Source organism: Pseudorca crassidens, chromosome 2 (assembly GCF_039906515.1).
Source record: "Pseudorca crassidens isolate mPseCra1 chromosome 2, mPseCra1.hap1, whole genome shotgun sequence".
Lineage (NCBI taxonomy): Eukaryota > Metazoa > Chordata > Mammalia > Artiodactyla > Delphinidae > Pseudorca > Pseudorca crassidens.
Window position 1 is genome coordinate 107,438,049 of NC_090297.1, and position 25,999 is coordinate 107,464,047.

Here is a 25,999-nt window from a genome sequence, read left to right on the forward strand (position 1 = left end):
ACCTAAGTCCTACATCCTGGCCAACCCTTAGCATTATTCAACTTTCCACGACTGGCCAGAGTATCGAGTATAAAGTGATTATCTCATTATTGCTTTAATTTGCCTTTCTCTGATTACTAGTATTTATGAGCATCTCTACATATGTATGTTAATTTTGTTGTTTCCTCTTCTATAATCCCTCCCCCTACACTGTTTACAGAGTAAAATTTACCCCCTCCCCAGTTTGGCATTCAAGACCCCCAATAAGCCGGCCTCAAAATACCACCCCTGAAAAGTCATTTCCCATTTCTGGCCTTGGACCCTGTGGACCAGCCACCACTCACAATTCTCCTTGTCTTTCTCTTGAACCCCACCTCAAGTTGTCCTACAAGAAGAGCTCCGTGGATCCCTCGGTTAAAACTGACCTTTCCCTCTGACCTTCCAGATAATTCATCTGCACCTTTCTCCACTGCCTACCACGGCTCGCCTTCATTATAGTGCATGTCTTCTCACAGAGCCTAAGGACCTGGTTCCCATTTCTGCAAACTCATATACATGCCTCCAGCTATGAACAGTTGCCAGGCTTCTTGTTTATTTATTTATTTATTTATTTAGGCTGCACCGAGTCTTAGTTGTGGCATTCAGGACCTTTTTAGTTGCAGCATGGGGACTCTTAGTTGCAGCATGCATGTGGGAATCTATTTCCCCAACCAGGAATCTAACCCAGACCCCTTGCATTGGGAGCACGGAGTTTTACCCACCGGGCCACAAGGGAAGTCCCAGCCAGGCTTCTTGTTGAACAAAACAGTAATTTGAGTGATGAGTTTACTTTATTCTTTGTAATTTTCTCTACTGCAGTGTTTTTCAGTTGCAGATTGTAACCCATGAGCAGATGATAAAATCAATTTAGAGAATGGGAACCAGTATCTTTTATTAATGAAACAGAATAGGGTTGAAAATATCAAGGTGCATCCCAAACCAAAAAAATATCCTTTTGTATAACTTGTTTCCATTTTTTAGATATGTGTGAATGTGCAGCAGGTAGTAATATAAAATTATATCTTTCTATAGTTTGGAGTCAGCAGAAATCAGAGCTACTATACATATATAGTGATAGTGTATCTCTACGTGTAATTATTGTGTGTGTGTTTTTCTTCTGACACAATGAATCTAATACAAAAAGAAAACACAAGACCCAGGCTCAAGTTCCACATCTGCTGTCTTCCAGCTGTATGACCCACGTTCCCAGGTGTCTCTCCCTCAGCAGCTTTAGTTTCTTCAGCTATTCAACAGAAATTTTAAACGCCCTTCTTCCCATCCTGGGATACTGTGAAATTGAATGAGAGTGAAAGATGAGCCATAAGCCATCTAGGGATCTGGGTATTCTTACTTCCTGGGGTGCACAGTCTAGAAGCTGGCTGTGTGTTGAAAATTATTCACCAATTTGTATGTGTGTGTGCCTGTCATTCTTTTTTCTATGACATGATTATAACTGTGACTTACATCAATTCACATTAATGTCACTAATATTTACATCACTGATATTAATGATGCTACTAATATTGATTTATGACCATATGTAAGGTTCTGTTCCAAGCACTTTGTATGGGCTGTATTATCTCTTTTCATCCTCACAGCAATCCTGAAGTGGGTGCAATTGGATCCTGCTTTACATATGAGGAAATGGAGATCGCAGTCTTTTCTCTTTGCAGCCTTTTCCTGGTTAAGGGTCAGGAGCCCTGGCCCTATGCTGTAAGGGGTCTCAGGTATCAGCCCCAGTTCATTGCAGTGAGGACCCTAGACTTCTGTTTCCCAACCCCTTTCTCTCCTCTACTATCCTTCCTCCCCTTCTTTCTGCTCTTTATACATACTTCACTCTCTGCTCCTGACCACATCCCAATCCCATACCATATCCCCAAAAATCCTGTCAGTAGGGCTGAATCTGATATCTTTGTGGGTATAGAAACAGACACTCCTCCCCAGATGCTCTGCATTCAGGAACAGACTGGGGGCACTGGCGGGAATGTAGCTCAGTGAACTCTTCTCTCAGTTCCTGTCACCAGGAGCAGGCTGTCTGGGACTGGGGCCATTCATGGGCAAGGGATACCTGGGTTTTCCAGGCATCCTGCCCACAGACAGTTTCCTGCTCCCATGTTCTGGGACCCCCCCAAGGACTTTGGAAGTTCTTCCCAGATATCCAGTCCAGGCCAGCTCTTGATCTGTAACTTCAAGTACTCCAAGAACTGGGAGCATCTTCTGCTCAGCTCCCTCATATAAAACAAAGAGTTGAAGACCAGGAGAATTGGTCCCTCATCAAGCATTTCTTGACCACCTATGGTGTTCCAGGCACTGCTTGGGTGCTGGTGCCACAGAAATGAACAAGGACCAGTCCTCATCCTGAGGAATGATGCCAGCCTAATGCCAAGAGTAGGGAATAGGAAGGGGTGTTAGGATAGGATGAGGGAGAAGCAAGGAGGAGGGCCTAAAGAGATAAAAGCAAAGAGGAGAAAGGGAAGAAAGGATGAGCAGGGATTCTCAGGGTTACCTAAAAAGGGGAGGACATTCTGGAGAGAAGAAATGGAGTGTGTGAAGACATTGTATGCTTGGGGATTGCAGTTGTTCTGAGGGGCTAGAACCTTCTGTTCAGTTGGCAGTGCACCTGAAACCTGGGGAGGCTCTGGGAAATACCAGGAACTAGATGTGTATTAAAATAATTTTTATTGGGATTTTTAAATTTAATAACTATTAATAGAGTAACTAAAAGTAATTGAATACTTATTCTGGACCAGACACTGTGCTAGCTACTTTATAGGAACTGTCACTTTTAATATTTCCAACAACATTATTAGCAAGATACTGTTGTCCCCATTTTACAAATGGGAAAATGAGGCCTACAGAGATTTACTTGCTGAACTCAGATACCTGTTATATGGGCGAGACCAGGATTCAAACTCAGGTTTGTCTAACTCCAGAGTCCCTACCAGTTATTAACCTGTACTGCTCTGACTGCCATGCAAAGGAAGGTGAACTTTATTCTGAAGGGAATAGAGAGGGAGGCAGAAAATTTTTAAGAATGAAAGTGACAGGCTCAAAAAAAATGCATTTTAAAAAAAGACAGCTCTCACACAGAGTGGATGCTTCGTAGCAAAGCAGAGTCAAGTCTGAATATTTAATCCTCTAGAACAGAGCTGGTGAGGGTGTCAGTTAAGACAGGGACCATAGATGGATGGAGAGAGGGTAATAGACTTGAAAGTCAGGTAGAGGATTTGATAATACTTGCTGACCCATGACATTTGGACGAATGAGAAAAAAAAGGAACTGCTGACCTGAACAGATGGGGGAGAGGGAGTGAAGGTGCCTTTCAGTTAAGATGGGGAATATAGGAGGGAAAAAATAGCTTTGGGAAGCAAGATGATGCAGTTTTGGAAAGAAGCTGAGTTTGAAGTGCCTATTATCCATCCAGAAGGACCTGGCCATCAGGCAGTTAGAAATATTGGTGTAGAGCTCAGGACAGGGGTCTCAGAAGATACCAATTTGGGAGCACTTGACAGAGAGCAGAGATATGGAAAGTAGGGAAGCCGTGATCTCACTTTAGTTTCAAGGAGAGAAGAAAAAAAAAAAACAGCCAAGGTCAGCATGGGTGAAACAACCAGAAATATTGATGCGGCCTGGAAGAGAAAGAGAACATGAGAAGGCTGAGATGAGGACCTGGAGAAGGAGAAGGATGATCAGGAGAGGGTGTGAACCCGAAGGCCAAGTCCTCTTCCAAGGAAGCAAAGGTAGAATCAACAGGGCATGTAGTTTCTCTCTGCACACACCCATGCACCTGTACCCCACTACCCTCACTAAGGCAGAATTAAACCTGAACAAATACTGTTTTTCTATTCCTAAAAATCCCAGGTTTGGGGCAGACTTTCCTTGAAACCAATCTAACCACATAGAACCTAATCACTAAAGGAAAAGCATTTATTTACCTTGCCCTTAATTTTCCTTTAACTCTCAATCTGAGAGTAGAGAATGATTTAAGTACAGAAATGATTAAATGATAAAACTTACATTTTATATTGTTCTCTTGCATTGATGAACTTCTTTTATGCTGGTCTCCCAAACAAATAGATTTGAAAGATTGCTGTGAGGGTAGGCCTCTACAGTGACAGGAACACAAAATTTTATGCTATTCCTGACTGGATATAAAAAATGCCAGGGCTGATGGCGCAGTGGTTGAGAGTCCGCCTGCCGATGCAGGGGACACGGCTTCGTGCCCCGGTCTGGGAAAATCCCACATGCCACGGAGTGGCTGGACCCGTGAGCCATGGCCACTGAGGCTGCGCGTCCGGAGCCTGTGCTCTGCAACGGGAGAGGCCACTACAGTGAGAGGCCCGCGTACCGCAAAAAAAAAAAGAAATGCCACTAAACTTCCCTTGAGATTCATACAGAAAGACTTCCTGGATGTTAAGGGTGCCCAGACTGGTAAAATAAAGCAATGTGATCTCAGAGGCAGGCAGAGGATGTGGAGCACTAACACTTGACACGAAATTGCAGTTTTCCGGGGTCTGCTCAGCTGCTCCTGAACCTGAGATGCTAGACAATTCACTCACCAGAGAACCTCAAGCTGTACCTCAGAGAGCCCTATGTCTGTATGTCCCTGAAAGTCTTACCATGAGGATGCATGAGAAGACGGATGCAAAGTTGGTGCCCCACACATCCCTTGAATTCACTACTTCTTAACTCAGAGTACAGACCCAGGCCCTGGATCCACCCTGCATTGGGGGCCTAAGCAGGTGATAAGGGTCTAGGCAGAGACCCAGAGGCATGCTCTGGAAATTACTGTGACCCTGGAGCAGAAACACACTGCAACCTGTAGCAGGAGGGGCCGCAGTCCCTACACTGCTCCCCCGTTTTCTGACACATCTCAAAAGACATAACTAAAGTTTAAAAAACAAACAAACAAAAAGTAAATATCCTTCCTTTTCCCTCTCCCTTCTGTGAATTCTCACTGATCTCTATAATGAATGCTTTTAACCTGGCACTGTGCTGAGACAAAGCAGAAAACATAAGTCTTGGCCTTTTCCAAGTTCAGATAAGTGACTGAGAAGGTTAAGAGGTGTCACCTAAGACCTGTACAGCCTTTGTATCTGAGCTCTGTGGAGATGGGCTCTACAAGACCTTGCCCCACGCCACTGCCCACTAGAGGCCTTGCACTTCCACCTCCCAAATGGTACAAGAATCATCTCTAAGGCCTCCATTCTCACTATTTCCTAATGAGAGTAACTTCCTCTCCCCAAAGGAGGACCATGTTCTGCCTGTTTGATCTCTTCCCCAAACTTGAACTCAGAGCCCCACTTCTGTTCTTTCGCTGAGTAATCCAAAACCTGGGGACCGACTTCCCACATGTCTGAATAAAACATGTAGAGACACTACCAAGTCTGGGAAGAGAATCCAAACACAGGTTGAAGCTTTTAGGGATTACTTCGAGAAGTAGAGTGAGTCTCACTGTGAACTCGGCAGAAAAGGAGCAATATGTTTAACGCCCAGCTCACGAAAGTGGGCTTAGGACCTGTACAAACACCCTTCCACCCAACCCCCGGGTTTTGATTCGAAGCAGAGGGTGGGAGTGAGGCCCCAAATTACCGACACTTGAACCCCAGAAATACCACACTTTCCCCGGCAGAAACGGGGCGGGACCGACCGAGATGGCGATTTCCCGCCGGAGGCGGAGAGCCACGCGGGGCGGGGCCCTTTCCGGCGGGGGTGAGGAGGTCAGACCTGCGCGCGGCTCTCAGCTGCCTGAAGGCCAGCCCCCGCGCGCTCAAGCCCGCGAATCCTGAGCGTCCCCTAGTGACTCCGCCTGGCCTAACAGCCCGCACCTCCCACCCCCCACCCCCCACCCCCCACCCCCCACCCCCCCACTCCCCCACTCCCCCACTCCGCCACTCCCCCACCCGGGACAGATTACAGTTCTGGGCCAAGGTCGAGTACGAAGACGCCCTAGAAGAGCCCGACCCTACGGGAGGACCCGTGGCTGCCTCCAAGAAGCGAAACTGGGCGCCCTGGCCGCGCCCAAGAACGCAGCGGCAAGCTCGCCAGGCCAGAGAATCCGACTGACCAAACTCAAAGATCTTGACACCCCGGAAGGCGGCCAGCAAGCAGGGGACTAGGCCAGATACCTGGCCTTTCTTTAGCCTATCTGTTGGAGCCCAACGCTCTGCCCGCTCTAACAGCCTCTCCTCCCGGGGTATGCGAGGGTCCGCCGGGAGAGCACGGCCAAGTGGCACAGCTTCTTCCAAGTGCAGTTGTGGGTGGCTCTGAAAAGAGCCTTTGGATATGATGGAACCTCGAGCCGAGCGCACACTTCTTAAGCCCGCTCCCCACGGATGCGGCGGGCCAGCTGGATGTCTTTGGGCATGATAGTCACGCGCTTGGCGTGGATAGCGCACAGGTTCGTGTCTTCAAACAGCCCCACCAAGTAGGCCTCGCTCGCCTCCTGCAGCGCCATCACGGCCGAGCTCTGGAAGCGCAGGTCGGTCTTGAAGTCCTGCGCGATCTCGCGCACCAGCCGCTGGAAGGGCAGCTTGCGGATCAGCAGCTCGGTCGACTTCTGGTAGCGCCGGATCTCCCGCAGGGCCACGGTGCCCGGCCGGTAGCGGTGCGGCTTCTTGACGCCGCCGGTGGCCGGCGCGCTCTTGCGGGCCGCCTTGGTGGCCAGCTGCTTCCGCGGGGCCTTGCCACCGGTCGACTTACGGGCAGTCTGCTTTGTACGGGCCATAGCGAACCGAGACACGAGCTCACCGGCGCAGCGACGCGCAAGGAGAGGAACCGGGATCCAGCCCGCCGCAGCGGTCTTTATAGGCACAGTCTTTTCCCGATTGGGCGGATCAGTAATTGAAAGTCCCGCGCTGGCTGTCCATTGGCTGTGACGTCATCGGCCCTAGCGCCACTGATTGGCTTGGGCAGAATCCCCCCTACCCCCGCCCACCCGCCTCCCTTTCTACTTTCCAGTTTGCCAACAGTTTTCCCTGGCTTGTTTTTCCTTTCTTTCAGGGTGAGAGTTAGTTTTGAGCGCAACTGTGTCAGAATGTTCCTCCTCAGCCCTTCGCTCCCTTGGAACGCGCTACCCGCGAAACCCTCTTTCTACGCTTTCTAGCTCCCGAATTGAACCTCAACCTTCTGTTTGGCCCCGCCGCCCCCGGAACGCCTTGTTGCCTTCTCAGAGCCCCCTAGCTTAGTTGGCATGACGGATCGTTGGGGGGGTTTTTTGTTTTGTTTTGTTTCCGCCTTTCGGTGCTTTTCGGATCGGAAAGTTATGTGCGGCCCCCTCCGGGCGCAAGATTCCGCCTCCGAAACCCTAAGTAGGGACCTGTATCTCCTCCGCGAAGGCGCCTTTTTTTTCCCCCTTTGACACAGTCGACTCACTTAAGCCAAACCCCAGGTCCGCCACACTCCCGAAAACTGTCCGCTCCCCTAACCGACTGGGGTGAACGGGGCGTGTACGTGTGTGTGAGAGAGGTAACGTCCCCTTGGTACTAGACCTCAAGTGTTCAGCAGAGGCCTGGGGAACAACTATACTATAGAGTTGCTCACTAGGCGTCCGACTCCGAGTTAAGGCACCGCGGGTCGCCTGACAGAGCACTTAGAACTGAGTCGACCCTGGCGCCCAAGAGGCTTGCTACCTTCACCCGAGTTAACTAACCTCCCGGATTTACAACCCGTCGCCACCCACCGACCCACCGACCCACCGACCGAAGCATAACACCGGTAGGGCACTCAAAGATTCCAGAGAATGGGCGAATGGCACTCCCTCCCCCTCTGTACCCCTGGGCCGCACGTCTACTACTGAGAAAGCTGAAATTGAGCAAACTAGGTGTTGAAACAACTCTTCTTACTTGAGAACGTGGGTGGCTCTGAAAAGAGCCTTTGATTTCACAGGTGCCCCTTCAGGTAGGGGGCTTGGGAGGGCTATCCGGAGACCGGCCTCACTTGCCCTTCGCCTTGTGGTGGCTCTCCGTCTTCTTGGGGAGCAACACGGCCTGAATGTTCGGCAAAACGCCGCCCTGGGCGATGGTGACTTTGCCCAACAGCTTGTTCAGCTCCTCGTCATTACGAATGGCCAACTGCAGGTGACGAGGAATGATGCGCGTCTTCTTGTTGTCTCGGGCCGCGTTGCCCGCCAGCTCCAGGATTTCCGCGGTCAGGTACTCGAGGACTGCCGCCATGTACACCGGCGCGCCGGCTCCCACCCGCTCGGCGTAGTTGCCTTTGCGCAGCAGGCGGTGTACTCGCCCCACCGGGAACTGCAGACCTGCGCGGGACGACCGCGACTTGGCCTTGGCGCGAGTCTTGCCTCCTTGTTTGCCACGACCAGACATGACAGCCACTGGCACTACAAAATAACCCTGCTTGACGGCTAACAAATTCACTCTCAACAGCGCCGCTTCACCCTTTTATAGGCAGAACGGCGATAGTCTACGGAGCAATTTGATTGGCTAAAACACATCTTTGTCCTGCTGACCAATAGGATAGCTCAACCAGAATCCGCTCATTTACATAACCTCGTCCCCCTCGCAAGAGAGCCGCTGAAAACTCGCGAATCGCAGCGCGGCGTAATCCGAACCTTAATTTGCGTACAGCCTCTATAAGTACCGAGTCGCTTCCGGTAACCTCGGTGCCGCTGCTGTGTTTGCGTTCGTGGTGGTCTCTGCAGCTCGTGCTTGCCGTTATGCCTGAGCCGGCAAAATCCGCCCCGGCGTCCAAGAAGGGCTCGAAGAAAGCTGTCACCAAAGCCCAGAAGAAGGACGGCAGGAAGCGCAAGCGCAGCCGCAAGGAGAGCTATTCCATCTATGTGTACAAGGTGCTGAAGCAAGTGCACCCGGACACCGGCATCTCGTCCAAGGCCATGGGCATCATGAACTCGTTCGTCAACGACATCTTCGAGCGCATCGCGGGCGAAGCGTCGCGCCTGGCGCATTACAACAAGCGCTCGACCATCACCTCCCGGGAGATCCAGACGGCCGTGCGCCTGCTGCTGCCCGGCGAGCTGGCCAAGCACGCCGTGTCCGAGGGCACCAAGGCGGTCACCAAGTACACCAGCTCCAAGTGAGTTCCTGCCGGGATGCGGCGCGCGCACGAGTCGCCGGGCCGCTTGACTTTCCAAAGGCTCTTTTCAGAGCCACCCACCTTCTCAGTGGAAGAAGCTGTTATCCAATTTATTTTCATTTTCTGTTATGGTTTTTTTCTGTGCCACTTACTCTTTTCGTAGTGTAAATTTGCCATTTTCCTTAGGATGAAGGGAAAAACCCAAGATAGGACCAGATTTTGTCTATCGATCAAGAACTAGCTAGAGTAATTGTTCATTCTCATGCAAGTAACTTGCCTTTTCCAGTAAAACGGTTAGCGATGGGTGATGATCAGTGTAAATCTACTCAGGAGGATGGGGTAAAAAGTTAAACAGTGGTTGCTCTGCAGCAATTAGATTGTAAATTCATTTTTCTTGAGCTCTGAAAACCAAATGTAACACCGTTTAAAAAAAAAAACGCAATACTTTGAGACCACGCCCCAGCACGTATAGAAAATCTATACGTCGACTAAAAAAAAAACAATCTGCGTTAAGAATCAAATTTTATTCGGTGACTTGCTGAGGACTAAGCCCGAGACAGCCTTTCAGATAGCTCTGAGGGACTATTCCAAGGCGGTATGGGAGGAACCAGAATATATACCAGTTTTGCAAAACCAAACCAGGTAGTTGAACGTCAAAAGAATTCTAATTAATGAAAATTTAAAAAAACGATCTCAAGTTAATGAATTTAGCACTTCTCTATGGGAAGGTGAAAGAGTGGGCTGATTGAAATCATTCATTCGATATGCACCTTAACTGTCTAGGTGCAGTATCCTGTTTTTCTCCATCCCGAATCCCCTCAGGGTGCACAGTTGGGGTAGCTGCAGCGGCTGATGGCTTGATGGCCACAACATCCTTTGATTACTGATATGGCAGGTGACATTTTTCATCCACATTTCATCTAGACAATTTTTAGTCTAGACACACGTCGTGTCTCACTTTGCTATTCCTTTCGGTTAATATTTGAACAGAGGCCTGAAGAAGAAAGTGAGCCATAGGATATCTTGGAGAAGAGTATTCTAAGAACAAAAACAGCAAGTGCAAAGGCCCTGAGGCAGGCACAAGTTTGAGGAGTTCAAGGAATAAGCAAGACCACTGTGGTTAAAGCACAGTGAGCAAAGGAAAGATCTGCAGGGAGATGTGATCAGAAAGGTAGTTGAGAGTCATTATGTATGCCATTGAAGGGCCTCTAGGCCATTGCAAAGATTTTGTCTTTAATTCTAAGTAGGTTAGAGTGCCTTTGGAGAGTTTGATAAGAGTACTGACATTATTCGACTTATGCTAAAGCTCACCCAGGATGCTATGTTGAAAAATAGACTATAGATGAGCAAGAGTAGAGGCAGGGAGAATATCAAAAGGGCTACAGTAATAGCTCAGGAGAGAGATGGGTGGTAGCCGTGGAGATGATGAAAAGTAGTCAAGATATATTTTAAATGAAACTGATGAATTGTAAATAGGTTATGACAGAAAGAGAGGAATCAAGGATTAACTGCAGGTTCTTGGACTGAGCACTTGGAAAGAGCTGCAATTTACTGATACGAGAGGCAAGTAGGTTTGGAGGAGGAAAGCCTAGAGTAATGTCTTGGACAAAATTTTGAGACTACTGGTAGCTATCCAGGTGGAAATATCAAATAGGAAATACCAAATTCCCAAGTTGGGAATATGAAATATGAGAACTGGAGTTCAAGGAAGAGAAAGGACAAAGGGGTAGATTCTAAAACCCCGATTCTTGCTCGTTTATAGGTGATCTATCGTTTTTTCTCTGGACGCTTTTAGAATCGCTATAACATGTCTAGATATGGTTTTTTCCATATCTAGCTTTGGTCTCAGTGTTTCACTAAAATCCCCTATCCAACTTCAGTTTCAACCTCCAACCTTAGAAGGCAGAATAATGAAATGTCTAAATCAATGTTAATTGGGCATCCCTTGGCTATTGCAACCACATAAATCACTGTTATCTCTAATAAGTGTAGCAAAATATGAACAAAGGATATCATTAAGAGTTCTAGTTAATATATAGATGATCACTCTCAAACATACATAAGACTTTTAAATATAATGTAGTAAAAAAATCTTATATGTTCATATGTTGAAATTCTATCAGTTAACATTATACTGTAAAAATAAAATGGAATAATTAACGTCTATGAAAGTTTTCTGTACTAGTTTTTTAAATCTGATTACAAGTTTTTAAAATTTTCTCAATTTTTTGTTTTGTAAAATTTAAACCTTTAGAAAAGTTGAAAGAAACTGCAATGACCAGCATTATCTTCATCTAGTTTTACCAATTGTTACTATTTGCTGCATTTGCATTTTCTGAACCATTTGAAAATCAGTTGTAAACATAGTGACATTTTTCCTTACTTAACATTTTTTTTAATTTTTATATAATTTTTTTTTTTTTTTTTTTTTTTTTTTTTGCGGTACGTGGGCCTCTCACTGTTGTGGCCTCTCCCGTTGCGGAGCACAGGCTCCGGGCGCGCAGGCTCAGCGGCCATGGCTCACGGGCCTAGCCGCTCCGCGGCATGTGGGATCTTCCCGGACCGGGGCACGAACCGGTGTCCCCTGCATCGGCAGGCGGACTCTCAACCACTATGCCACCAGGGAAGCCCTATATAATTTTTGAAGGTTACTTTCCATTTACAGTTATTACAAAATGTTGGCTATATTCGCCGTGTTGTACAATACATCCTTGAGCCTATCTTACACCCAGTAGTTTGTACTTCCCACTCCCCCACCCCTAAATTGCTCCTCTCCACTGGTAACCACTAGTTTGTTCTCTGTATCTGTGAGTCTGCTTCTTTTATGTTATATTTACTAGTTTGTTGTAATTTTTAGATTCCACATATAAATATTATACAGTATCTTTTTCTGATCTATTTCACTTAGCATAATGCCCTCCAAGTCCATCCATGTTCCTGCAAATGGCAAAATTTCATTCTTTTCCCTAAATACTTTATTTACATGTCTCTCTTAAAAATAAGGACATTCTCCTATATAACTACAGTACCATTATTACACGCCAAAAATTTAATATTGATTCAGTAATATTAACCAATATGCAATCTATATTCAAATTTCTCCAATTGTCGAAAAAATATCCTTTAAAGCAGCGGTCCCCAACCTTTTTGGCACCAGGGACCGGTTTTGTGGAAGACAATTTTACACAGACGTGCGTGGGGGGCGGTTTCAGGCAGTAACGCGAGCAATGGGGAGCAGCAGTTGAAGCTTCCCTCGCTCGCCCGCCGCTCACCTCGTGCTGTGCGGCCCGGTTCCCAACAAGCCGTGGACCCCCACTGGTCCGCTGCCCGGGAGTTGGGGACCCCTGCTATAAAGGTGTGGCATTAATTTCCTACGGCTGTTGTAACAAATAACTATAAACTGGTGGCTTAAAACAAATTTATTCTCTTAAAGTTCTGGAGATCAGAAGCACAAAAATCAGTTTCACCAGGCAGGTCTCAAAACTGCTCTCTCCAAAGGTTCTAGGGGAGAATCCTTTTCCATGCATTTTCCAGGTTCTAGAGGAGCATTTCTTGGCTCATGGTTCCTGCCTCCATTCTCAAAGCCAGCATCCTACCATCTTCAAATTCTCTGCTTCCATCACCTTTTTCCTCCCTTGGCTTTTTTTTGCCTCTCATGAGGACACTGGTGATTACATTTGGGTCCACCCAAATAATCCAGCATAATCTCCCTATCTCAAAATCACACCAGGAAAGTCCCCTTTGACCTTTAAGGTAATGTTCACAGATTCTAGGGTTTAGATGTGGACATATTTAGGAGCCCTATTCAGCCTACCCCAGCTGTTGACTACTGTTATAAGTTGAATTGTGTCCCCTCAAAAGATATGTTGAAGTCTAACTCCCCAGTGCCTTAGAATGTGGCCTTATTTGAAAATAGGGTCTTTGTAGATGTAATCAAGTTAAAATAAGGTCATTAGGGTGGGCTCTAATCCAGTATGACAGGTGTCCTTCTAATAAAATGTAGAAATGCACAGGAAGAAAACTGAGACAAATGTCAGGGTTTGTCGTAAACCAAATAATACCTGGGGCTACCAGAAGCTGAAAGACAAGGAAGGATCCTGGCCAAGAGCCTTCAGAGGGACAGGGGCCTGCCAACACATTGACTTTAGACTTCTAGCCTCCAGAAATGATGACAGAATAAATTTCCGTTGTTTTAAGCCACTCAGTTTGTGGGAATTTGTTATGGCAGCCCTAAGAAACTAATGCAAACTAAAATTTTTAATAATAGAATTATTTAATTTTTAAATAAAATTTCAGATTTTTAAAAATCCTAGACTGTCCTTCATTTTAATGGCAATATTAATCTTTGGCCCTGGTCAAATATTGATTTTAAAACGTGGACATTTAGTCCAAATGTGTAGTTGGAGCACCTCTATTTTTCCTTATCTACCCTATTTGGCCTCTTTGAGATCTTCCAAGATAAAAGGTCTATCATCTTTCCTTTTATTCTGGGAAATTATTATTTCTCAAATATTTCAAGATCCAAGTAGGGCTCTGAGGCTGGCTGAACTCCATGAGTGGCTCAGCTTTCCAATTCTTCCTCTCAGCAGTTGCCCTCCTGTGGCCTACAATCATTCTTGCCTTCACACCCACATAACACTACATTCTGCTGCAGCCTCCTGAAAGCAAAGATTCTTTACCAAAAGATAAGAGCAATCTACATTCCCAGTAGTTCAATTTCTGAAATGTTTGTGCTGATTAGATTGGTCTAGATTCCTGAGCTAATCAGTGTGGGAAGTGGTTAGGACTACATTTAAACCAATCATGCCAACGCTAAGAACTGTAGATAAGATCTGTTTTCTGGGAAACACATGTGGCAATGGTTCTCAAACTTGACTGCTCATTAGAGTCACCTGGGGAACTTATTTTAAAATTCCAAGTGATGACTGTGTCCCAAATCACTTAAATCAGAATTTCTGGGGATGGCACCCAGACATCAGTATTTCTAAAAGTTCTCCAGGTACCTATGGGCAGTCAAGTTTGAGCTCCACCTACATAAGGGATTAGGTGAGCTCCTTAATGAAAATCAGCATAAAATTAGAAAAACAGAATAAGAAAAATGCTACATAGTCAATAACATACATTATAGGGCTATCAACTACTAAGTTATACTACATAAACACATACGAAATCAAATCTCAAAGAATACGTTAAGGAAACATAGAAGGAGAAATAAAGTCTAGAAGAATAAGGTGATAGCCTTCATCCCCAGTGCTGTGTTTACAGTGTGGACAAAGAATGTCTCCTGCCATTTCAGTAAGCAAAAGATGTTGTGGCCAAAAAGCCCTCAGCCACTGCAGCCGCCCCTGACGGTGCACCCTGAGGAGATTCAGGATGGAGAAAAACAAGATAATGGCCCTACATAGTTAAGGTGCATATCAAAGAAATGGTTTCAATAAGCCCAAACTCTTGTATCTTCCCATACCTAGGAAAGCACTAAAATCATTAACTTGAGATGTCTGTTTTTGTGATTACCAGTAATCTTTTGATGTTCGACTACATGTTTGGTTATTTTTTTCATCAAAAACTCCTCTATATCCTGGCTCCTCCCTTACCTCTTTGGAACAGTCCCTTGGATCTGAGAGGCTGTATCCCAGGCTTAAGTCCTCAGCTAAGTCCACCGAATAAAACCTACTTCTCAATTTTTAGGTTGTGCACTTTTTTAAAAAGCAGGTTCATGTTATCTTCGCTGAGCCCTAGATGCATCTCTCACACTGCCAACTCCATTTATCGAGTTGAATGTTGAATGTCAACTCCATATATTGAAGGTTCTCAATCTTAAATCAGAATTCTGGATCTCCCTTCAATGCCCCAACCTATCCCTCCTCCCAGTATTCAATCCTAATCAACAGCACCACTGTTTACGCAGTTGCTCAGGCTAAAAACCTAGGGGTTTTGCTCCTATCCACAGTACTACCTCCAAAATATAATCCTAATTGCAACATTTCTCACCATCTCCATTATTATTACTGTTCTCCAATCCGGCATGTCTAGACTACCCAGTGGTTCTCACACTTTAGCATGCATCAGAATCACCCAGAGGGCTCGTTAACACAAATTATTAGGGTCTGAAGATTCCACCTTTAATAAATTCTCAGGTAATTCTAATACTGCTGGTCTGGAAAAGAGACTTTAATTGAGTCACTGCTCTAGCCTGCAACACTGTAATAGCCCTCCTAATTGGTTCCCTTGCTTCTACTATGGACAGTCTAGGATCTTTGATTCACCGTAGCAACCAGAGGGATCTACTTTAAGGTTAATGAGGTCCTGTTATTCATGTCCCTACAGAAAGCAATCCAAGGGTTCCCAAAGCACTGACACTAACCTCTGAAGCCAGTCTCCTCTGCATTCCCAGCTATATTGGGGCTTTTTGCTCCTCGAACATTTCAAATATTTTCCTGCTTTGGAAATTATGCATATCTTATTTCCATTGTATGGACATGTCTTTTAAATTGGGCAAGCTTTTCTAAGAGGTAATTCTCTGGGGAGAACACTATCACCGAGTATTAGGCAAGTTTTATGTGATTTGATCTAAGATGAGGCAGACAGAACCTACCAGAAGAATGGTTAATTCCTAGGTATCAAGACCAAGCTCCAATTTCCCTATTGGGGAATCTACACATAAACTGGGTACTCAGGTGCTTGTGAATGCAAGATACACAAATGCAAGGAAGTTGTTACTACCAATTGAAAGTTGAGTTATTCCTTTTTTATAAACACCGAGCACACAGTACAAAAAATTAATTACAACCACTGTTTTACCACTTGGGATGGGAACACCAGATGGTCGCACCTTTGATATTCCAACTTCACCTTGCATACCTAAGTTCATAAAAAACATCATTGAAACAGCCAGTTTCAAAAGTTCTGACAAAACGCAGCACATCTATCTATACCCCATCAGCTTCTCCCAAACTAGGTAAGAATACTCCGTCACTTATCTGGAAGTAATGGCTGTGTTCGTACTTAACGACTGTGAATGCTATTAACGTTCACTAGGTGAGGAAACCAAAAAGCAAAGAAGGACTACAAAAAACCCGTGTAAAACAACATGACAGCTTCTTCCACTGAGAAGGTGGGTGGCTCTGAAAAGAGCCTTTGGAAAGTCAAGCGGCCCGGCGACTCGTGCGCGCGCCGCATCCCGGCAGGAACTCACTTGGAGCTGGTGTACTTGGTGACCGCCTTGGTGCCCTCGGACACGGCGTGCTTGGCCAGCTCGCCGGGCAGCAGCAGGCGCACGGCCGTCTGGATCTCCCGGGAGGTGATGGTCGAGCGCTTGTTGTAATGCGCCAGGCGCGACGCTTCGCCCGCGATGCGCTCGAAGATGTCGTTGACGAACGAGTTCATGATGCCCATGGCCTTGGACGAGATGCCGGTGTCCGGGTGCACTTGCTTCAGCACCTTGTACACATAGATGGAATAGCTCTCCTTGCGGCTGCGCTTGCGCTTCCTGCCGTCCTTCTTCTGGGCTTTGGTGACAGCTTTCTTCGAGCCCTTCTTGGACGCCGGGGCGGATTTTGCCGGCTCAGGCATAACGGCAAGCACGAGCTGCAGAGACCACCACGAACGCAAACACAGCAGCGGCACCGAGGTTACCGGAAGCGACTCGGTACTTATAGAGGCTGTACGCAAATTAAGGTTCGGATTACGCCGCGCTGCGATTCGCGAGTTTTCAGCGGCTCTCTTGCGAGGGGGACGAGGTTATGTAAATGAGCGGATTCTGGTTGAGCTATCCTATTGGTCAGCAGGACAAAGATGTGTTTTAGCCAATCAAATTGCTCCGTAGACTATCGCCGTTCTGCCTATAAAAGGGTGAAGCGGCGCTGTTGAGAGTGAATTTGTTAGCCGTCAAGCAGGGTTATTTTGTAGTGCCAGTGGCTGTCATGTCTGGTCGTGGCAAACAAGGAGGCAAGACTCGCGCCAAGGCCAAGTCGCGGTCGTCCCGCGCAGGTCTGCAGTTCCCGGTGGGGCGAGTACACCGCCTGCTGCGCAAAGGCAACTACGCCGAGCGGGTGGGAGCCGGCGCGCCGGTGTACATGGCGGCAGTCCTCGAGTACCTGACCGCGGAAATCCTGGAGCTGGCGGGCAACGCGGCCCGAGACAACAAGAAGACGCGCATCATTCCTCGTCACCTGCAGTTGGCCATTCGTAATGACGAGGAGCTGAACAAGCTGTTGGGCAAAGTCACCATCGCCCAGGGCGGCGTTTTGCCGAACATTCAGGCCGTGTTGCTCCCCAAGAAGACGGAGAGCCACCACAAGGCGAAGGGCAAGTGAGGCCGGTCTCCGGATAGCCCTCCCAAGCCCCCTACCTGAAGGGGCACCTGTGAAATCAAAGGCTCTTTTCAGAGCCACCCACGTTCTCAAGTAAGAAGAGTTGTTTCAACACCTAGTTTGCTCAATTTCAGCTTTCTCAGTAGTAGACGTGCGGCCCAGGGGTACAGAGGGGGAGGGAGTGCCATTCGCCCATTCTCTGGAATCTTTGAGTGCCCTACCGGTGTTATGCTTCGGTCGGTGGGTCGGTGGGTCGGTGGGTGGCGACGGGTTGTAAATCCGGGAGGTTAGTTAACTCGGGTGAAGGTAGCAAGCCTCTTGGGCGCCAGGGTCGACTCAGTTCTAAGTGCTCTGTCAGGCGACCCGCGGTGCCTTAACTCGGAGTCGGACGCCTAGTGAGCAACTCTATAGTATAGTTGTTCCCCAGGCCTCTGCTGAACACTTGAGGTCTAGTACCAAGGGGACGTTACCTCTCTCACACACACGTACACGCCCCGTTCACCCCAGTCGGTTAGGGGAGCGGACAGTTTTCGGGAGTGTGGCGGACCTGGGGTTTGGCTTAAGTGAGTCGACTGTGTCAAAGGGGGAAAAAAAAGGCGCCTTCGCGGAGGAGATACAGGTCCCTACTTAGGGTTTCGGAGGCGGAATCTTGCGCCCGGAGGGGGCCGCACATAACTTTCCGATCCGAAAAGCACCGAAAGGCGGAAACAAAACAAAACAAAAAACCCCCCCAACGATCCGTCATGCCAACTAAGCTAGGGGGCTCTGAGAAGGCAACAAGGCGTTCCGGGGGCGGCGGGGCCAAACAGAAGGTTGAGGTTCAATTCGGGAGCTAGAAAGCGTAGAAAGAGGGTTTCGCGGGTAGCGCGTTCCAAGGGAGCGAAGGGCTGAGGAGGAACATTCTGACACAGTTGCGCTCAAAACTAACTCTCACCCTGAAAGAAAGGAAAAACAAGCCAGGGAAAACTGTTGGCAAACTGGAAAGTAGAAAGGGAGGCGGGTGGGCGGGGGTAGGGGGGATTCTGCCCAAGCCAATCAGTGGCGCTAGGGCCGATGACGTCACAGCCAATGGACAGCCAGCGCGGGACTTTCAATTACTGATCCGCCCAATCGGGAAAAGACTGTGCCTATAAAGACCGCTGCGGCGGGCTGGATCCCGGTTCCTCTCCTTGCGCGTCGCTGCGCCGGTGAGCTCGTGTCTCGGTTCGCTATGGCCCGTACAAAGCAGACTGCCCGTAAGTCGACCGGTGGCAAGGCCCCGCGGAAGCAGCTGGCCACCAAGGCGGCCCGCAAGAGCGCGCCGGCCACCGGCGGCGTCAAGAAGCCGCACCGCTACCGGCCGGGCACCGTGGCCCTGCGGGAGATCCGGCGCTACCAGAAGTCGACCGAGCTGCTGATCCGCAAGCTGCCCTTCCAGCGGCTGGTGCGCGAGATCGCGCAGGACTTCAAGACCGACCTGCGCTTCCAGAGCTCGGCCGTGATGGCGCTGCAGGAGGCGAGCGAGGCCTACTTGGTGGGGCTGTTTGAAGACACGAACCTGTGCGCTATCCACGCCAAGCGCGTGACTATCATGCCCAAAGACATCCAGCTGGCCCGCCGCATCCGTGGGGAGCGGGCTTAAGAAGTGTGCGCTCGGCTCGAGGTTCCATCATATCCAAAGGCTCTTTTCAGAGCCACCCACAACTGCACTTGGAAGAAGCTGTGCCACTTGGCCGTGCTCTCCCGGCGGACCCTCGCATACCCCGGGAGGAGAGGCTGTTAGAGCGGGCAGAGCGTTGGGCTCCAACAGATAGGCTAAAGAAAGGCCAGGTATCTGGCCTAGTCCCCTGCTTGCTGGCCGCCTTCCGGGGTGTCAAGATCTTTGAGTTTGGTCAGTCGGATTCTCTGGCCTGGCGAGCTTGCCGCTGCGTTCTTGGGCGCGGCCAGGGCGCCCAGTTTCGCTTCTTGGAGGCAGCCACGGGTCCTCCCGTAGGGTCGGGCTCTTCTAGGGCGTCTTCGTACTCGACCTTGGCCCAGAACTGTAATCTGTCCCGGGTGGGGGAGTGGCGGAGTGGGGGAGTGGGGGAGTGGGGGGGTGGGGGGTGGGGGGTGGGAGGTGCGGGCTGTTAGGCCAGGCGGAGTCACTAGGGGACGCTCAGGATTCGCGGGCTTGAGCGCGCGGGGGCTGGCCTTCAGGCAGCTGAGAGCCGCGCGCAGGTCTGACCTCCTCACCCCCGCCGGAAAGGGCCCCGCCCCGCGTGGCTCTCCGCCTCCGGCGGGAAATCGCCATCTCGGTCGGTCCCGCCCCGTTTCTGCCGGGGAAAGTGAGGGATTGTTGCAACCTGCCTGTGTGTTGGTTGTCGGTAATTTCCAGGCATCACTCCTCAGCGAAGAATTTAGCGGAGGCCATTCATCCCCTTACTCCACCCTCTCTCAAAACTCCTGCGCGGGCCTCAAAGATTTCTCCTGTTATTTTAAGCCCTTGACATTCTCACTTTCCTCAGCCTTGCTCCTTTTCTTTCAAATGCCAACCCCACTCAGACAAGTACCGGTAGCTGTGTGCAGGAATAGACCAGAGGACGAAATAGGATCTGGTGTTTGCGGCTTGGCATTCAGTTCAGGCAGTCGGGTGGGTTTGACCGGCCTGAGCCCAAAGGAGTAGCTGTGGGGAAAGGGACAGACGGCCGGGAGCTCAAGGGCCGCCATAACCTAGGCCACTCCCCGGGGACTCGGTCTTGTCGGTATTGTTCTCGGCTCCACAGCAGGAGACTGATTCTTCCTGGAAGACATCCCGAGAGGCATAGGCGTGAGTTCTGTGTAGTTATATGAGAAGTTATCCAGGTCAAGGCGCTCAGAGTTCAAGCTGTGGGAGGCAGTGAACCAATAGAAGGCAGAACAGACCCTGCTCCTCTCCCTTGCACCCATTTGCTGGTCCCAGGATCTGTAAGGGCAGAGATTTTACGTGGTCTCAGAGGGGCAATTCCTGCACCAGATGAGAGCAGAAGTCCAAGGTCTCTTACTGTCTTTTAGGAATGAACCTGTTCAACTGAGGGAGTGGGACAGTATCTTGTAGAGCCCACACTACACAAGACTCAGATAGGAGCTACTTATGTGGGTCTCAGATGTTATCTCTTTTTAACCTTGATCATCGCTTGTTTGCATCTGGAAGAGGCCAGAGTTTGTGTTTTTGTTGTCTCAGCACAGTTGATAGATAAAAGCATTACCAGAGATGGGAGAGAATTCACTGAGGGGAATAGAAACTGAAGTAGACATACTTTTGTAAACTTTTTTGCCCTTTGCAAGGAGTGTGGGGAAAAAAAGAGCAATGTGGACTGCAGCTTCTCCTGACAGTGGGTCCCCAGTTTGCAGCCCCAGGCTCACAGATTTTCAGAATAGACCCTGTTATGGGCTGAATTTGCCCCCCAACAATTCATATGTTGAAGCCCTAATTCCTTGTACCTCAGAATGTAACTGTATTTGGGCATAGGACCTCTAAACAGGCAATTAAGTTTAAAATGGGGTCATTAAGATGGACCCTAAATGAATCGTGTCCTTATAAGAAGAAGCAATCAGGACACAGACAACACAGAAGGATATCCATGTGAGGACACAATGAGAAGGCAGCCATCTGCAAGCCAAAGAGACAGGTCTCAGAAGAAATCCAACCTGCCGACATCTTGATCTTGGACTTCTAACATTGAACTGTGAGAAAATAAAATTAGTTGTTTAAGCCTCCTAGTCTGTGGTATTTTGTTATGGCTGCCCTAGAAAACTAATACAGACCCAGGGTTTCATTCCCTGCTCAGACCAACACTGCAAGATGGGATCCTCAGGATCTGTACTCTGTGAGATATAAGCAGAAGCAGCAGTGACTCAGGGCTGTGCAGGGATGGCACATTTACACCCAGCATCTCATCCACTGAAGTTTGTTTTCAAAGAGGCAGCCTGAAGTTCTCAGACGGTGATTGACTTTCCAGCATGTCTGAGCCATTAGTGGCTCAGCAGACCCCTGAGCACATAGATTTCCATGTTAGGGCTCTTCCTCCCCAGGATCATACTCCCTGAAGGGATACTGCATCAGATTTAAAAGCAGATATCTAAGATCTCCCTGTGGCTCTGAAATTTGGGGTCAGCCTGGGCATCTGTCATGGCTAAGGCAGGTCAGGGGTTCCTAGCTTAGCAGGAATGTCTATATCCTGCCTTCACCCCCTCATTTTTCTACCCACGTCTGTCCTCCTACCACAGCAGTAGATTGCTCACTCACCAAACTCAATGCTTGCAGGGTGTGGAAGGATAATGACGAAAGAAAGCAGAGAGGGAGGAGCACTGGTCTCTTGCTGGTGGAACAGGGGAGGCCCTCCTTGGTTGGTCTTTCCTGGTTTCCTGTCAAAGGTGAGCCCCTTAAGGGCAGGGCCTTGTCTGCATCATTGATCCCTCTTCCAGGGCTGCTACACAGCTGGGCTCTGGGCCTCAACCATGGAAGTGTTCTCTACTCAGCTGACAGCCCCGTGCCCTCACATGGGGCCAAGAAACAACAGGCAGTGGAAACAGGTGTATACACACTCACTTTCTGAGGAAGTGGGCCTGTCTGACCCAATCCCTGTCACCCAGTGGAGAGTCAGGCCTTGGCAAAACACTGCTGCCTCACCAATCAGCAGCTGTTTGGGGGATTTGCCCCACAAGGCCAAGACAACAGAATCTGGTTCTCACTGTGAGCCTGTTCTGGGAGGTGTGAAGAGTTCTCCAGTGCCTTCAGGGCTTCCCAAACTGCCACAGGCATTTTAGCTTTGACACCTTTTGGGTAATAGGACAAAGATGATATTCCTGCCACTGTTCTGTGAAGGTCAAACTTCCTAGGCCTAATAGGAAACTTCTGGAATGTCATCATTGGTTTGAAAACCTAGGGTGAAGTAGTACCCAATTTTTTTAATGTCAATATCAAAATTTAATTATTTTAGGTACTTAAGTAATTTTCCTCTTTCAGATTACAAAAAACAAAATCAAGCAAAAAGAAATTCATGTTCTTTTTAAAAGTTTCATCATGTCCAGCCTGTTTCCAGAAAAAGTTGGTCATGGAACTGGATTGTTTATTGGACTTTGTGTCCTTTAATCAGAGCTGTTGGTGGCCTCAGTTAAGGCAGTGGCTAGGAGTGGACAGAGATACAGTGATGGACTTGAGGGAATTGTAGAAAGTAAATTTGATAAGATTTAGGTATTTGGAGAATGCAAGAGAGGAAGGAACCTCTCCTTGGCTTGAGAAGCTAGGAGATAATGGTAGTTTTCACTAAGGTGGAGAATTTAGGGAGAAGAAATTGCTTTTGGAACCAAGAAGCTGCATAAAGTCCCTTCCAACATTGAAGTTGAGATTCCTGTTATCCATCTAGGATACATTCACTAAGAGTTAGGAATATTAATTTAAACAGCAAAGGCGCTCAGCTGGAGCTACTTTGGGGGACGCCCTTAGCAGATAGATAAGGGTAACAGAAGGCAAGGAATGAGATGAGATCTACCCAGGGGTCAAGGAGAAGAGAAGAGGACTGAGGCAGGCATCCTGGGCAAGCAGGACCAGTGATGGGGCTGGTAGATGAAGAGAACACCAAGAGGCAGAAGGAGAGCTGGAAAGAGAAGAGGGCCACCAGGAGAAAGTGTCCCAAGGGGCAACTGTGGTCATCATAGGGACATATTGTACACTGAAGTTCAGAAATAACAACCACTTATGCATTAAGCTCAGTCACTTCTGACTATGCTTTATATTTTGTATCTCTTTTAATCACCATGACAACCTGCAAGGCAAGTAGATGTTCTATCATCCTCATTTTAGACTGGGAAGCTTTGAGTATTTTGCCCAAGCTCTCACAGCTAGTGAGTGCCAGGGCCAGGGATTCTGACCAAAGTGCTGGGACTCCGAAGTTCATATTAAGCAGAAAACACCAAGTAAAGGGCAAGTACTGGAAGCTGGGAAGGGACATGACAGGAGGTGTCTGATTGAACACAGGGTTGAGGGCCTCATTGCTTCAGTGGACTCTCTTCCTCCTGCTTACCCAGAAACCCTGGCTTCTGAATCCTAACTCAAAAGGACCCAGTATCCAGGCCCCTCCCAGCTCTCAGGGAACTCTCAGGAATTTGCAGGCCAACAGCAGGTCTGGAAGGAATTTCCTGCAGGTTGGCTCCAGAAGAGGGCAGAAGGTAGCTTCCCTGGGCTGTAACCCTTGCCCACAGATGGCTAAAGCCAACCATTAGCCTGCTTCTGGTGACCTTTGCTGAGGGCAGAGTTCACCACTAGTGACCTGCTTAATGGGTCAGTGCTTGAAGGGGGGTGCTTTAGGGAGTGGTTCATATTTGTGGTAGACTGAATAACAGCCCCCCATTAGCATGCCTGCATCCTAATCCCTGGAATCTCTGAATGTGTTACCTTATATGGCAAAAGGGACTTTGCCAATGTGATTAAATTAAGGACCCTGAGGCAGGGAGATTATCCTGGATTATCTGGGTGGGCCCTAAATGTAATCACAACAGACCTTATTAGAGGGAGGCACGAGGCTCAGTGGGGAGAAGGTGATGTAATGACAGAAGCAGGGATGGGGTGATGAGGCCAGGAGCCAAGAAATGCCAGCAACCTCTAGAAGCTAGAAGAGACGAGTGGATTCTCCCCACAGAGCCTCCAGAAGGAATCAGTCTTTCCGGCACTTGATTTTAGCCCCTTAAGAGTCATTTTTGGCTTCTGACCTCCAGAACTACAAGAGAATAAATTTGTGTTGTTTTAAGCCACTAAATCTGTGGTAATTTGTTAACGCAGGAATGGGAAACTAATACACCATCCTGTATTCATGAAAGACACTAGTTTCTTTTCATTTGTGGGAAGGGAGATTTGAGTGTGATAAGAAGCAGAGTGTGCAGTGTACTTGGAGGAAAGGTGGGAGGGAGGGAAGGGAGATGGCAGAGGAGAAGAAATGGCCTCAAGAATGGGAGACTTGGTACTCCACAGCTATCAGACTGGCCCCTTCATGAGCCCCTTGACCTGCTCAACCCAGAGTTCCTCAGGGCATCTCCATCTTCACAAGTGGCACTGAGGGCCTCTAGACACTGGTTGACCTCTCCCAGCCATGGACGTCTGTAGGGCTCCCTGAGGCCATACCAGGGCAGGAAGAACCCAGATTGACTCCGTTGTGGTCTGCAGCAGTGGCAAACTCTTCTTACTCTTCAGGACATCTCACACCCAAACTGCTGCAAGCATGCTGTGTTCTTTTCCTTAGGGCTGCTATACTATAGCAAATTACCACAAACTTGCTAGCTTAAAACAACAGAAATTTATTCTCTCACAGTTCTGGAGATCAGTAGTCTGAAATCAAAGTATCAGCAGGGCCATGCTCTCTCCAGAGCTTCTAGGGGAGAATTCTTCCTTGCCTCTTTCAGCTTCCACTGTCTCCTGGCGTTCCTTGGCTTCTGGCAGCATCACTCCAATTTCTGCCTTTGTCTTCACAGGACCTTCTTCCCTGAATCTCTGTGTCCAACTCTCCCTCTCCTTTCACTTATCCCACCCTCAATCCAGGATGATTTCATCTCAAGACCCTTAGTTACATCTGCAAAGACCATATTTCCAAACAAAATCACATTCTGAGCTTCCGGGTAGACATGAATCTGGGGGGAGGACACTATTCAAACCACTACGGATGCTGAGCCCTGAGCCCCTAGGGCCCTCTGGAAGCAGGCCCAGACTTCCCCTGGTTTCCCTCTGTCTAGGTGCCCATGAACTCTCCACCTCCAAAAGGCCATCTGTCAGTCACTTGCACCTGAGTATTAAAACTAAAAGCAATAGCTTTGCATTTTTACTAATGCTGTCTGTGCCCATGAGTGTGGAGCCTAGAGGAGAGGCTGTATCTCCACATGGGGAAGTCCAGGCTTCAGGGGCAGTGCAGGGAAATGTCTTTGGCCCTTGGTTAGATGCCTCTGGTAATCATGAGACAGCCTGAACTGTCTGGGCAATAGTAGAATGTTCCCGGATTCATTTGTCTGGGAAAAGCTGGAAGAGAAAAGATATGGAGCTAGAATAGGAGTTCAATGTCTCAGTTTCAATATCTGTAAAATAGTGACAATAAATGTAGACACCTCATAGGATTACCATAGGGATAAAATGAGATAAATACAAGTAATGCAAAAGACTTAGAGCAGAGTTTCAACATGGCAATAAATTAATAATTATTAGTCAATTTAATTAACATTATGATAAACACTAATTGATATTAGTCCTAAATCTTTCCTTTAGGAACATTACAATCATGTTGTGGAAAGAAAGACTAATACATAGGAAACAATGGGTACATTATTTAATCTCTAGATGATTAGCATCTTGAGATTCTGCTAGACTGTGGCCCAGACATTAAGAATACTTGGGTTCCTGAGTGCCTTATGAATCACAAAAGCTATTCACTTATGTCCTCTCATTTGATTCCACAAGAACTCAGGAAAGGAAGAAGAGGTTTGTTTCCCTGCCTTACAGTTAAGAAAATTTCTGGTGAAGATGAGACACCTGGGTCTGTGGTTCACCCAGCTAAAAAGTGGCCAGGATGGAATTTGAGCCTAAGTTTTGTGTTTTAAAATCTTAAAATTTGTATGGAGACACAATAGACCCCGAATAG

General features: G+C 48.0%; 6 protein-coding genes across 6 annotated transcripts; 3 read left to right on the forward strand and 3 right to left on the reverse strand.

The window, feature by feature from the left end:
* Positions 1-5,926: 5,926 nt before the first annotated feature.
* Positions 5,927-7,708, reverse strand: LOC137219267 (histone H3). The gene has a single exon (XM_067727588.1). The coding sequence runs from the start codon at positions 6,743-6,745 to the stop codon at positions 6,335-6,337; it is 411 nt and encodes a 136-aa protein (XP_067583689.1). The 5' UTR covers positions 6,746-7,708; the 3' UTR covers positions 5,927-6,334.
* Positions 7,709-7,878: 170 nt separating this feature from the next.
* LOC137219269 (histone H2A type 2-A) lies at positions 7,879-8,639 on the reverse strand. The gene has a single exon (XM_067727591.1). It carries the CDS (start codon positions 8,343-8,345, stop codon positions 7,953-7,955), a length of 393 nt encoding a protein of 130 aa, XP_067583692.1. The 5' UTR covers positions 8,346-8,639; the 3' UTR covers positions 7,879-7,952.
* Positions 8,568-11,236, forward strand: LOC137219272 (histone H2B type 2-E-like). The gene has a single exon (XM_067727594.1). The coding sequence runs from the start codon at positions 8,696-8,698 to the stop codon at positions 9,074-9,076; it is 381 nt and encodes a 126-aa protein (XP_067583695.1). The 5' UTR covers positions 8,568-8,695; the 3' UTR covers positions 9,077-11,236.
* A 4,866-nt stretch (positions 11,237-16,102) lies between these two features.
* LOC137219271 (histone H2B type 2-E-like) lies at positions 16,103-16,758 on the reverse strand. The gene has a single exon (XM_067727593.1). The coding sequence runs from the start codon at positions 16,642-16,644 to the stop codon at positions 16,264-16,266; it is 381 nt and encodes a 126-aa protein (XP_067583694.1). The 5' UTR covers positions 16,645-16,758; the 3' UTR covers positions 16,103-16,263.
* Positions 16,699-17,461, forward strand: LOC137219270 (histone H2A type 2-A). Its single transcript, XM_067727592.1, has one exon. The coding sequence runs from the start codon at positions 16,995-16,997 to the stop codon at positions 17,385-17,387; it is 393 nt and encodes a 130-aa protein (XP_067583693.1). The 5' UTR covers positions 16,699-16,994; the 3' UTR covers positions 17,388-17,461.
* A 170-nt stretch (positions 17,462-17,631) lies between these two features.
* H3C15 (H3 clustered histone 15) lies at positions 17,632-19,413 on the forward strand. Its single transcript, XM_067727590.1, has one exon. The coding sequence runs from the start codon at positions 18,595-18,597 to the stop codon at positions 19,003-19,005; it is 411 nt and encodes a 136-aa protein (XP_067583691.1). The 5' UTR covers positions 17,632-18,594; the 3' UTR covers positions 19,006-19,413.
* Positions 19,414-25,999: the final 6,586 nt, after the last annotated feature.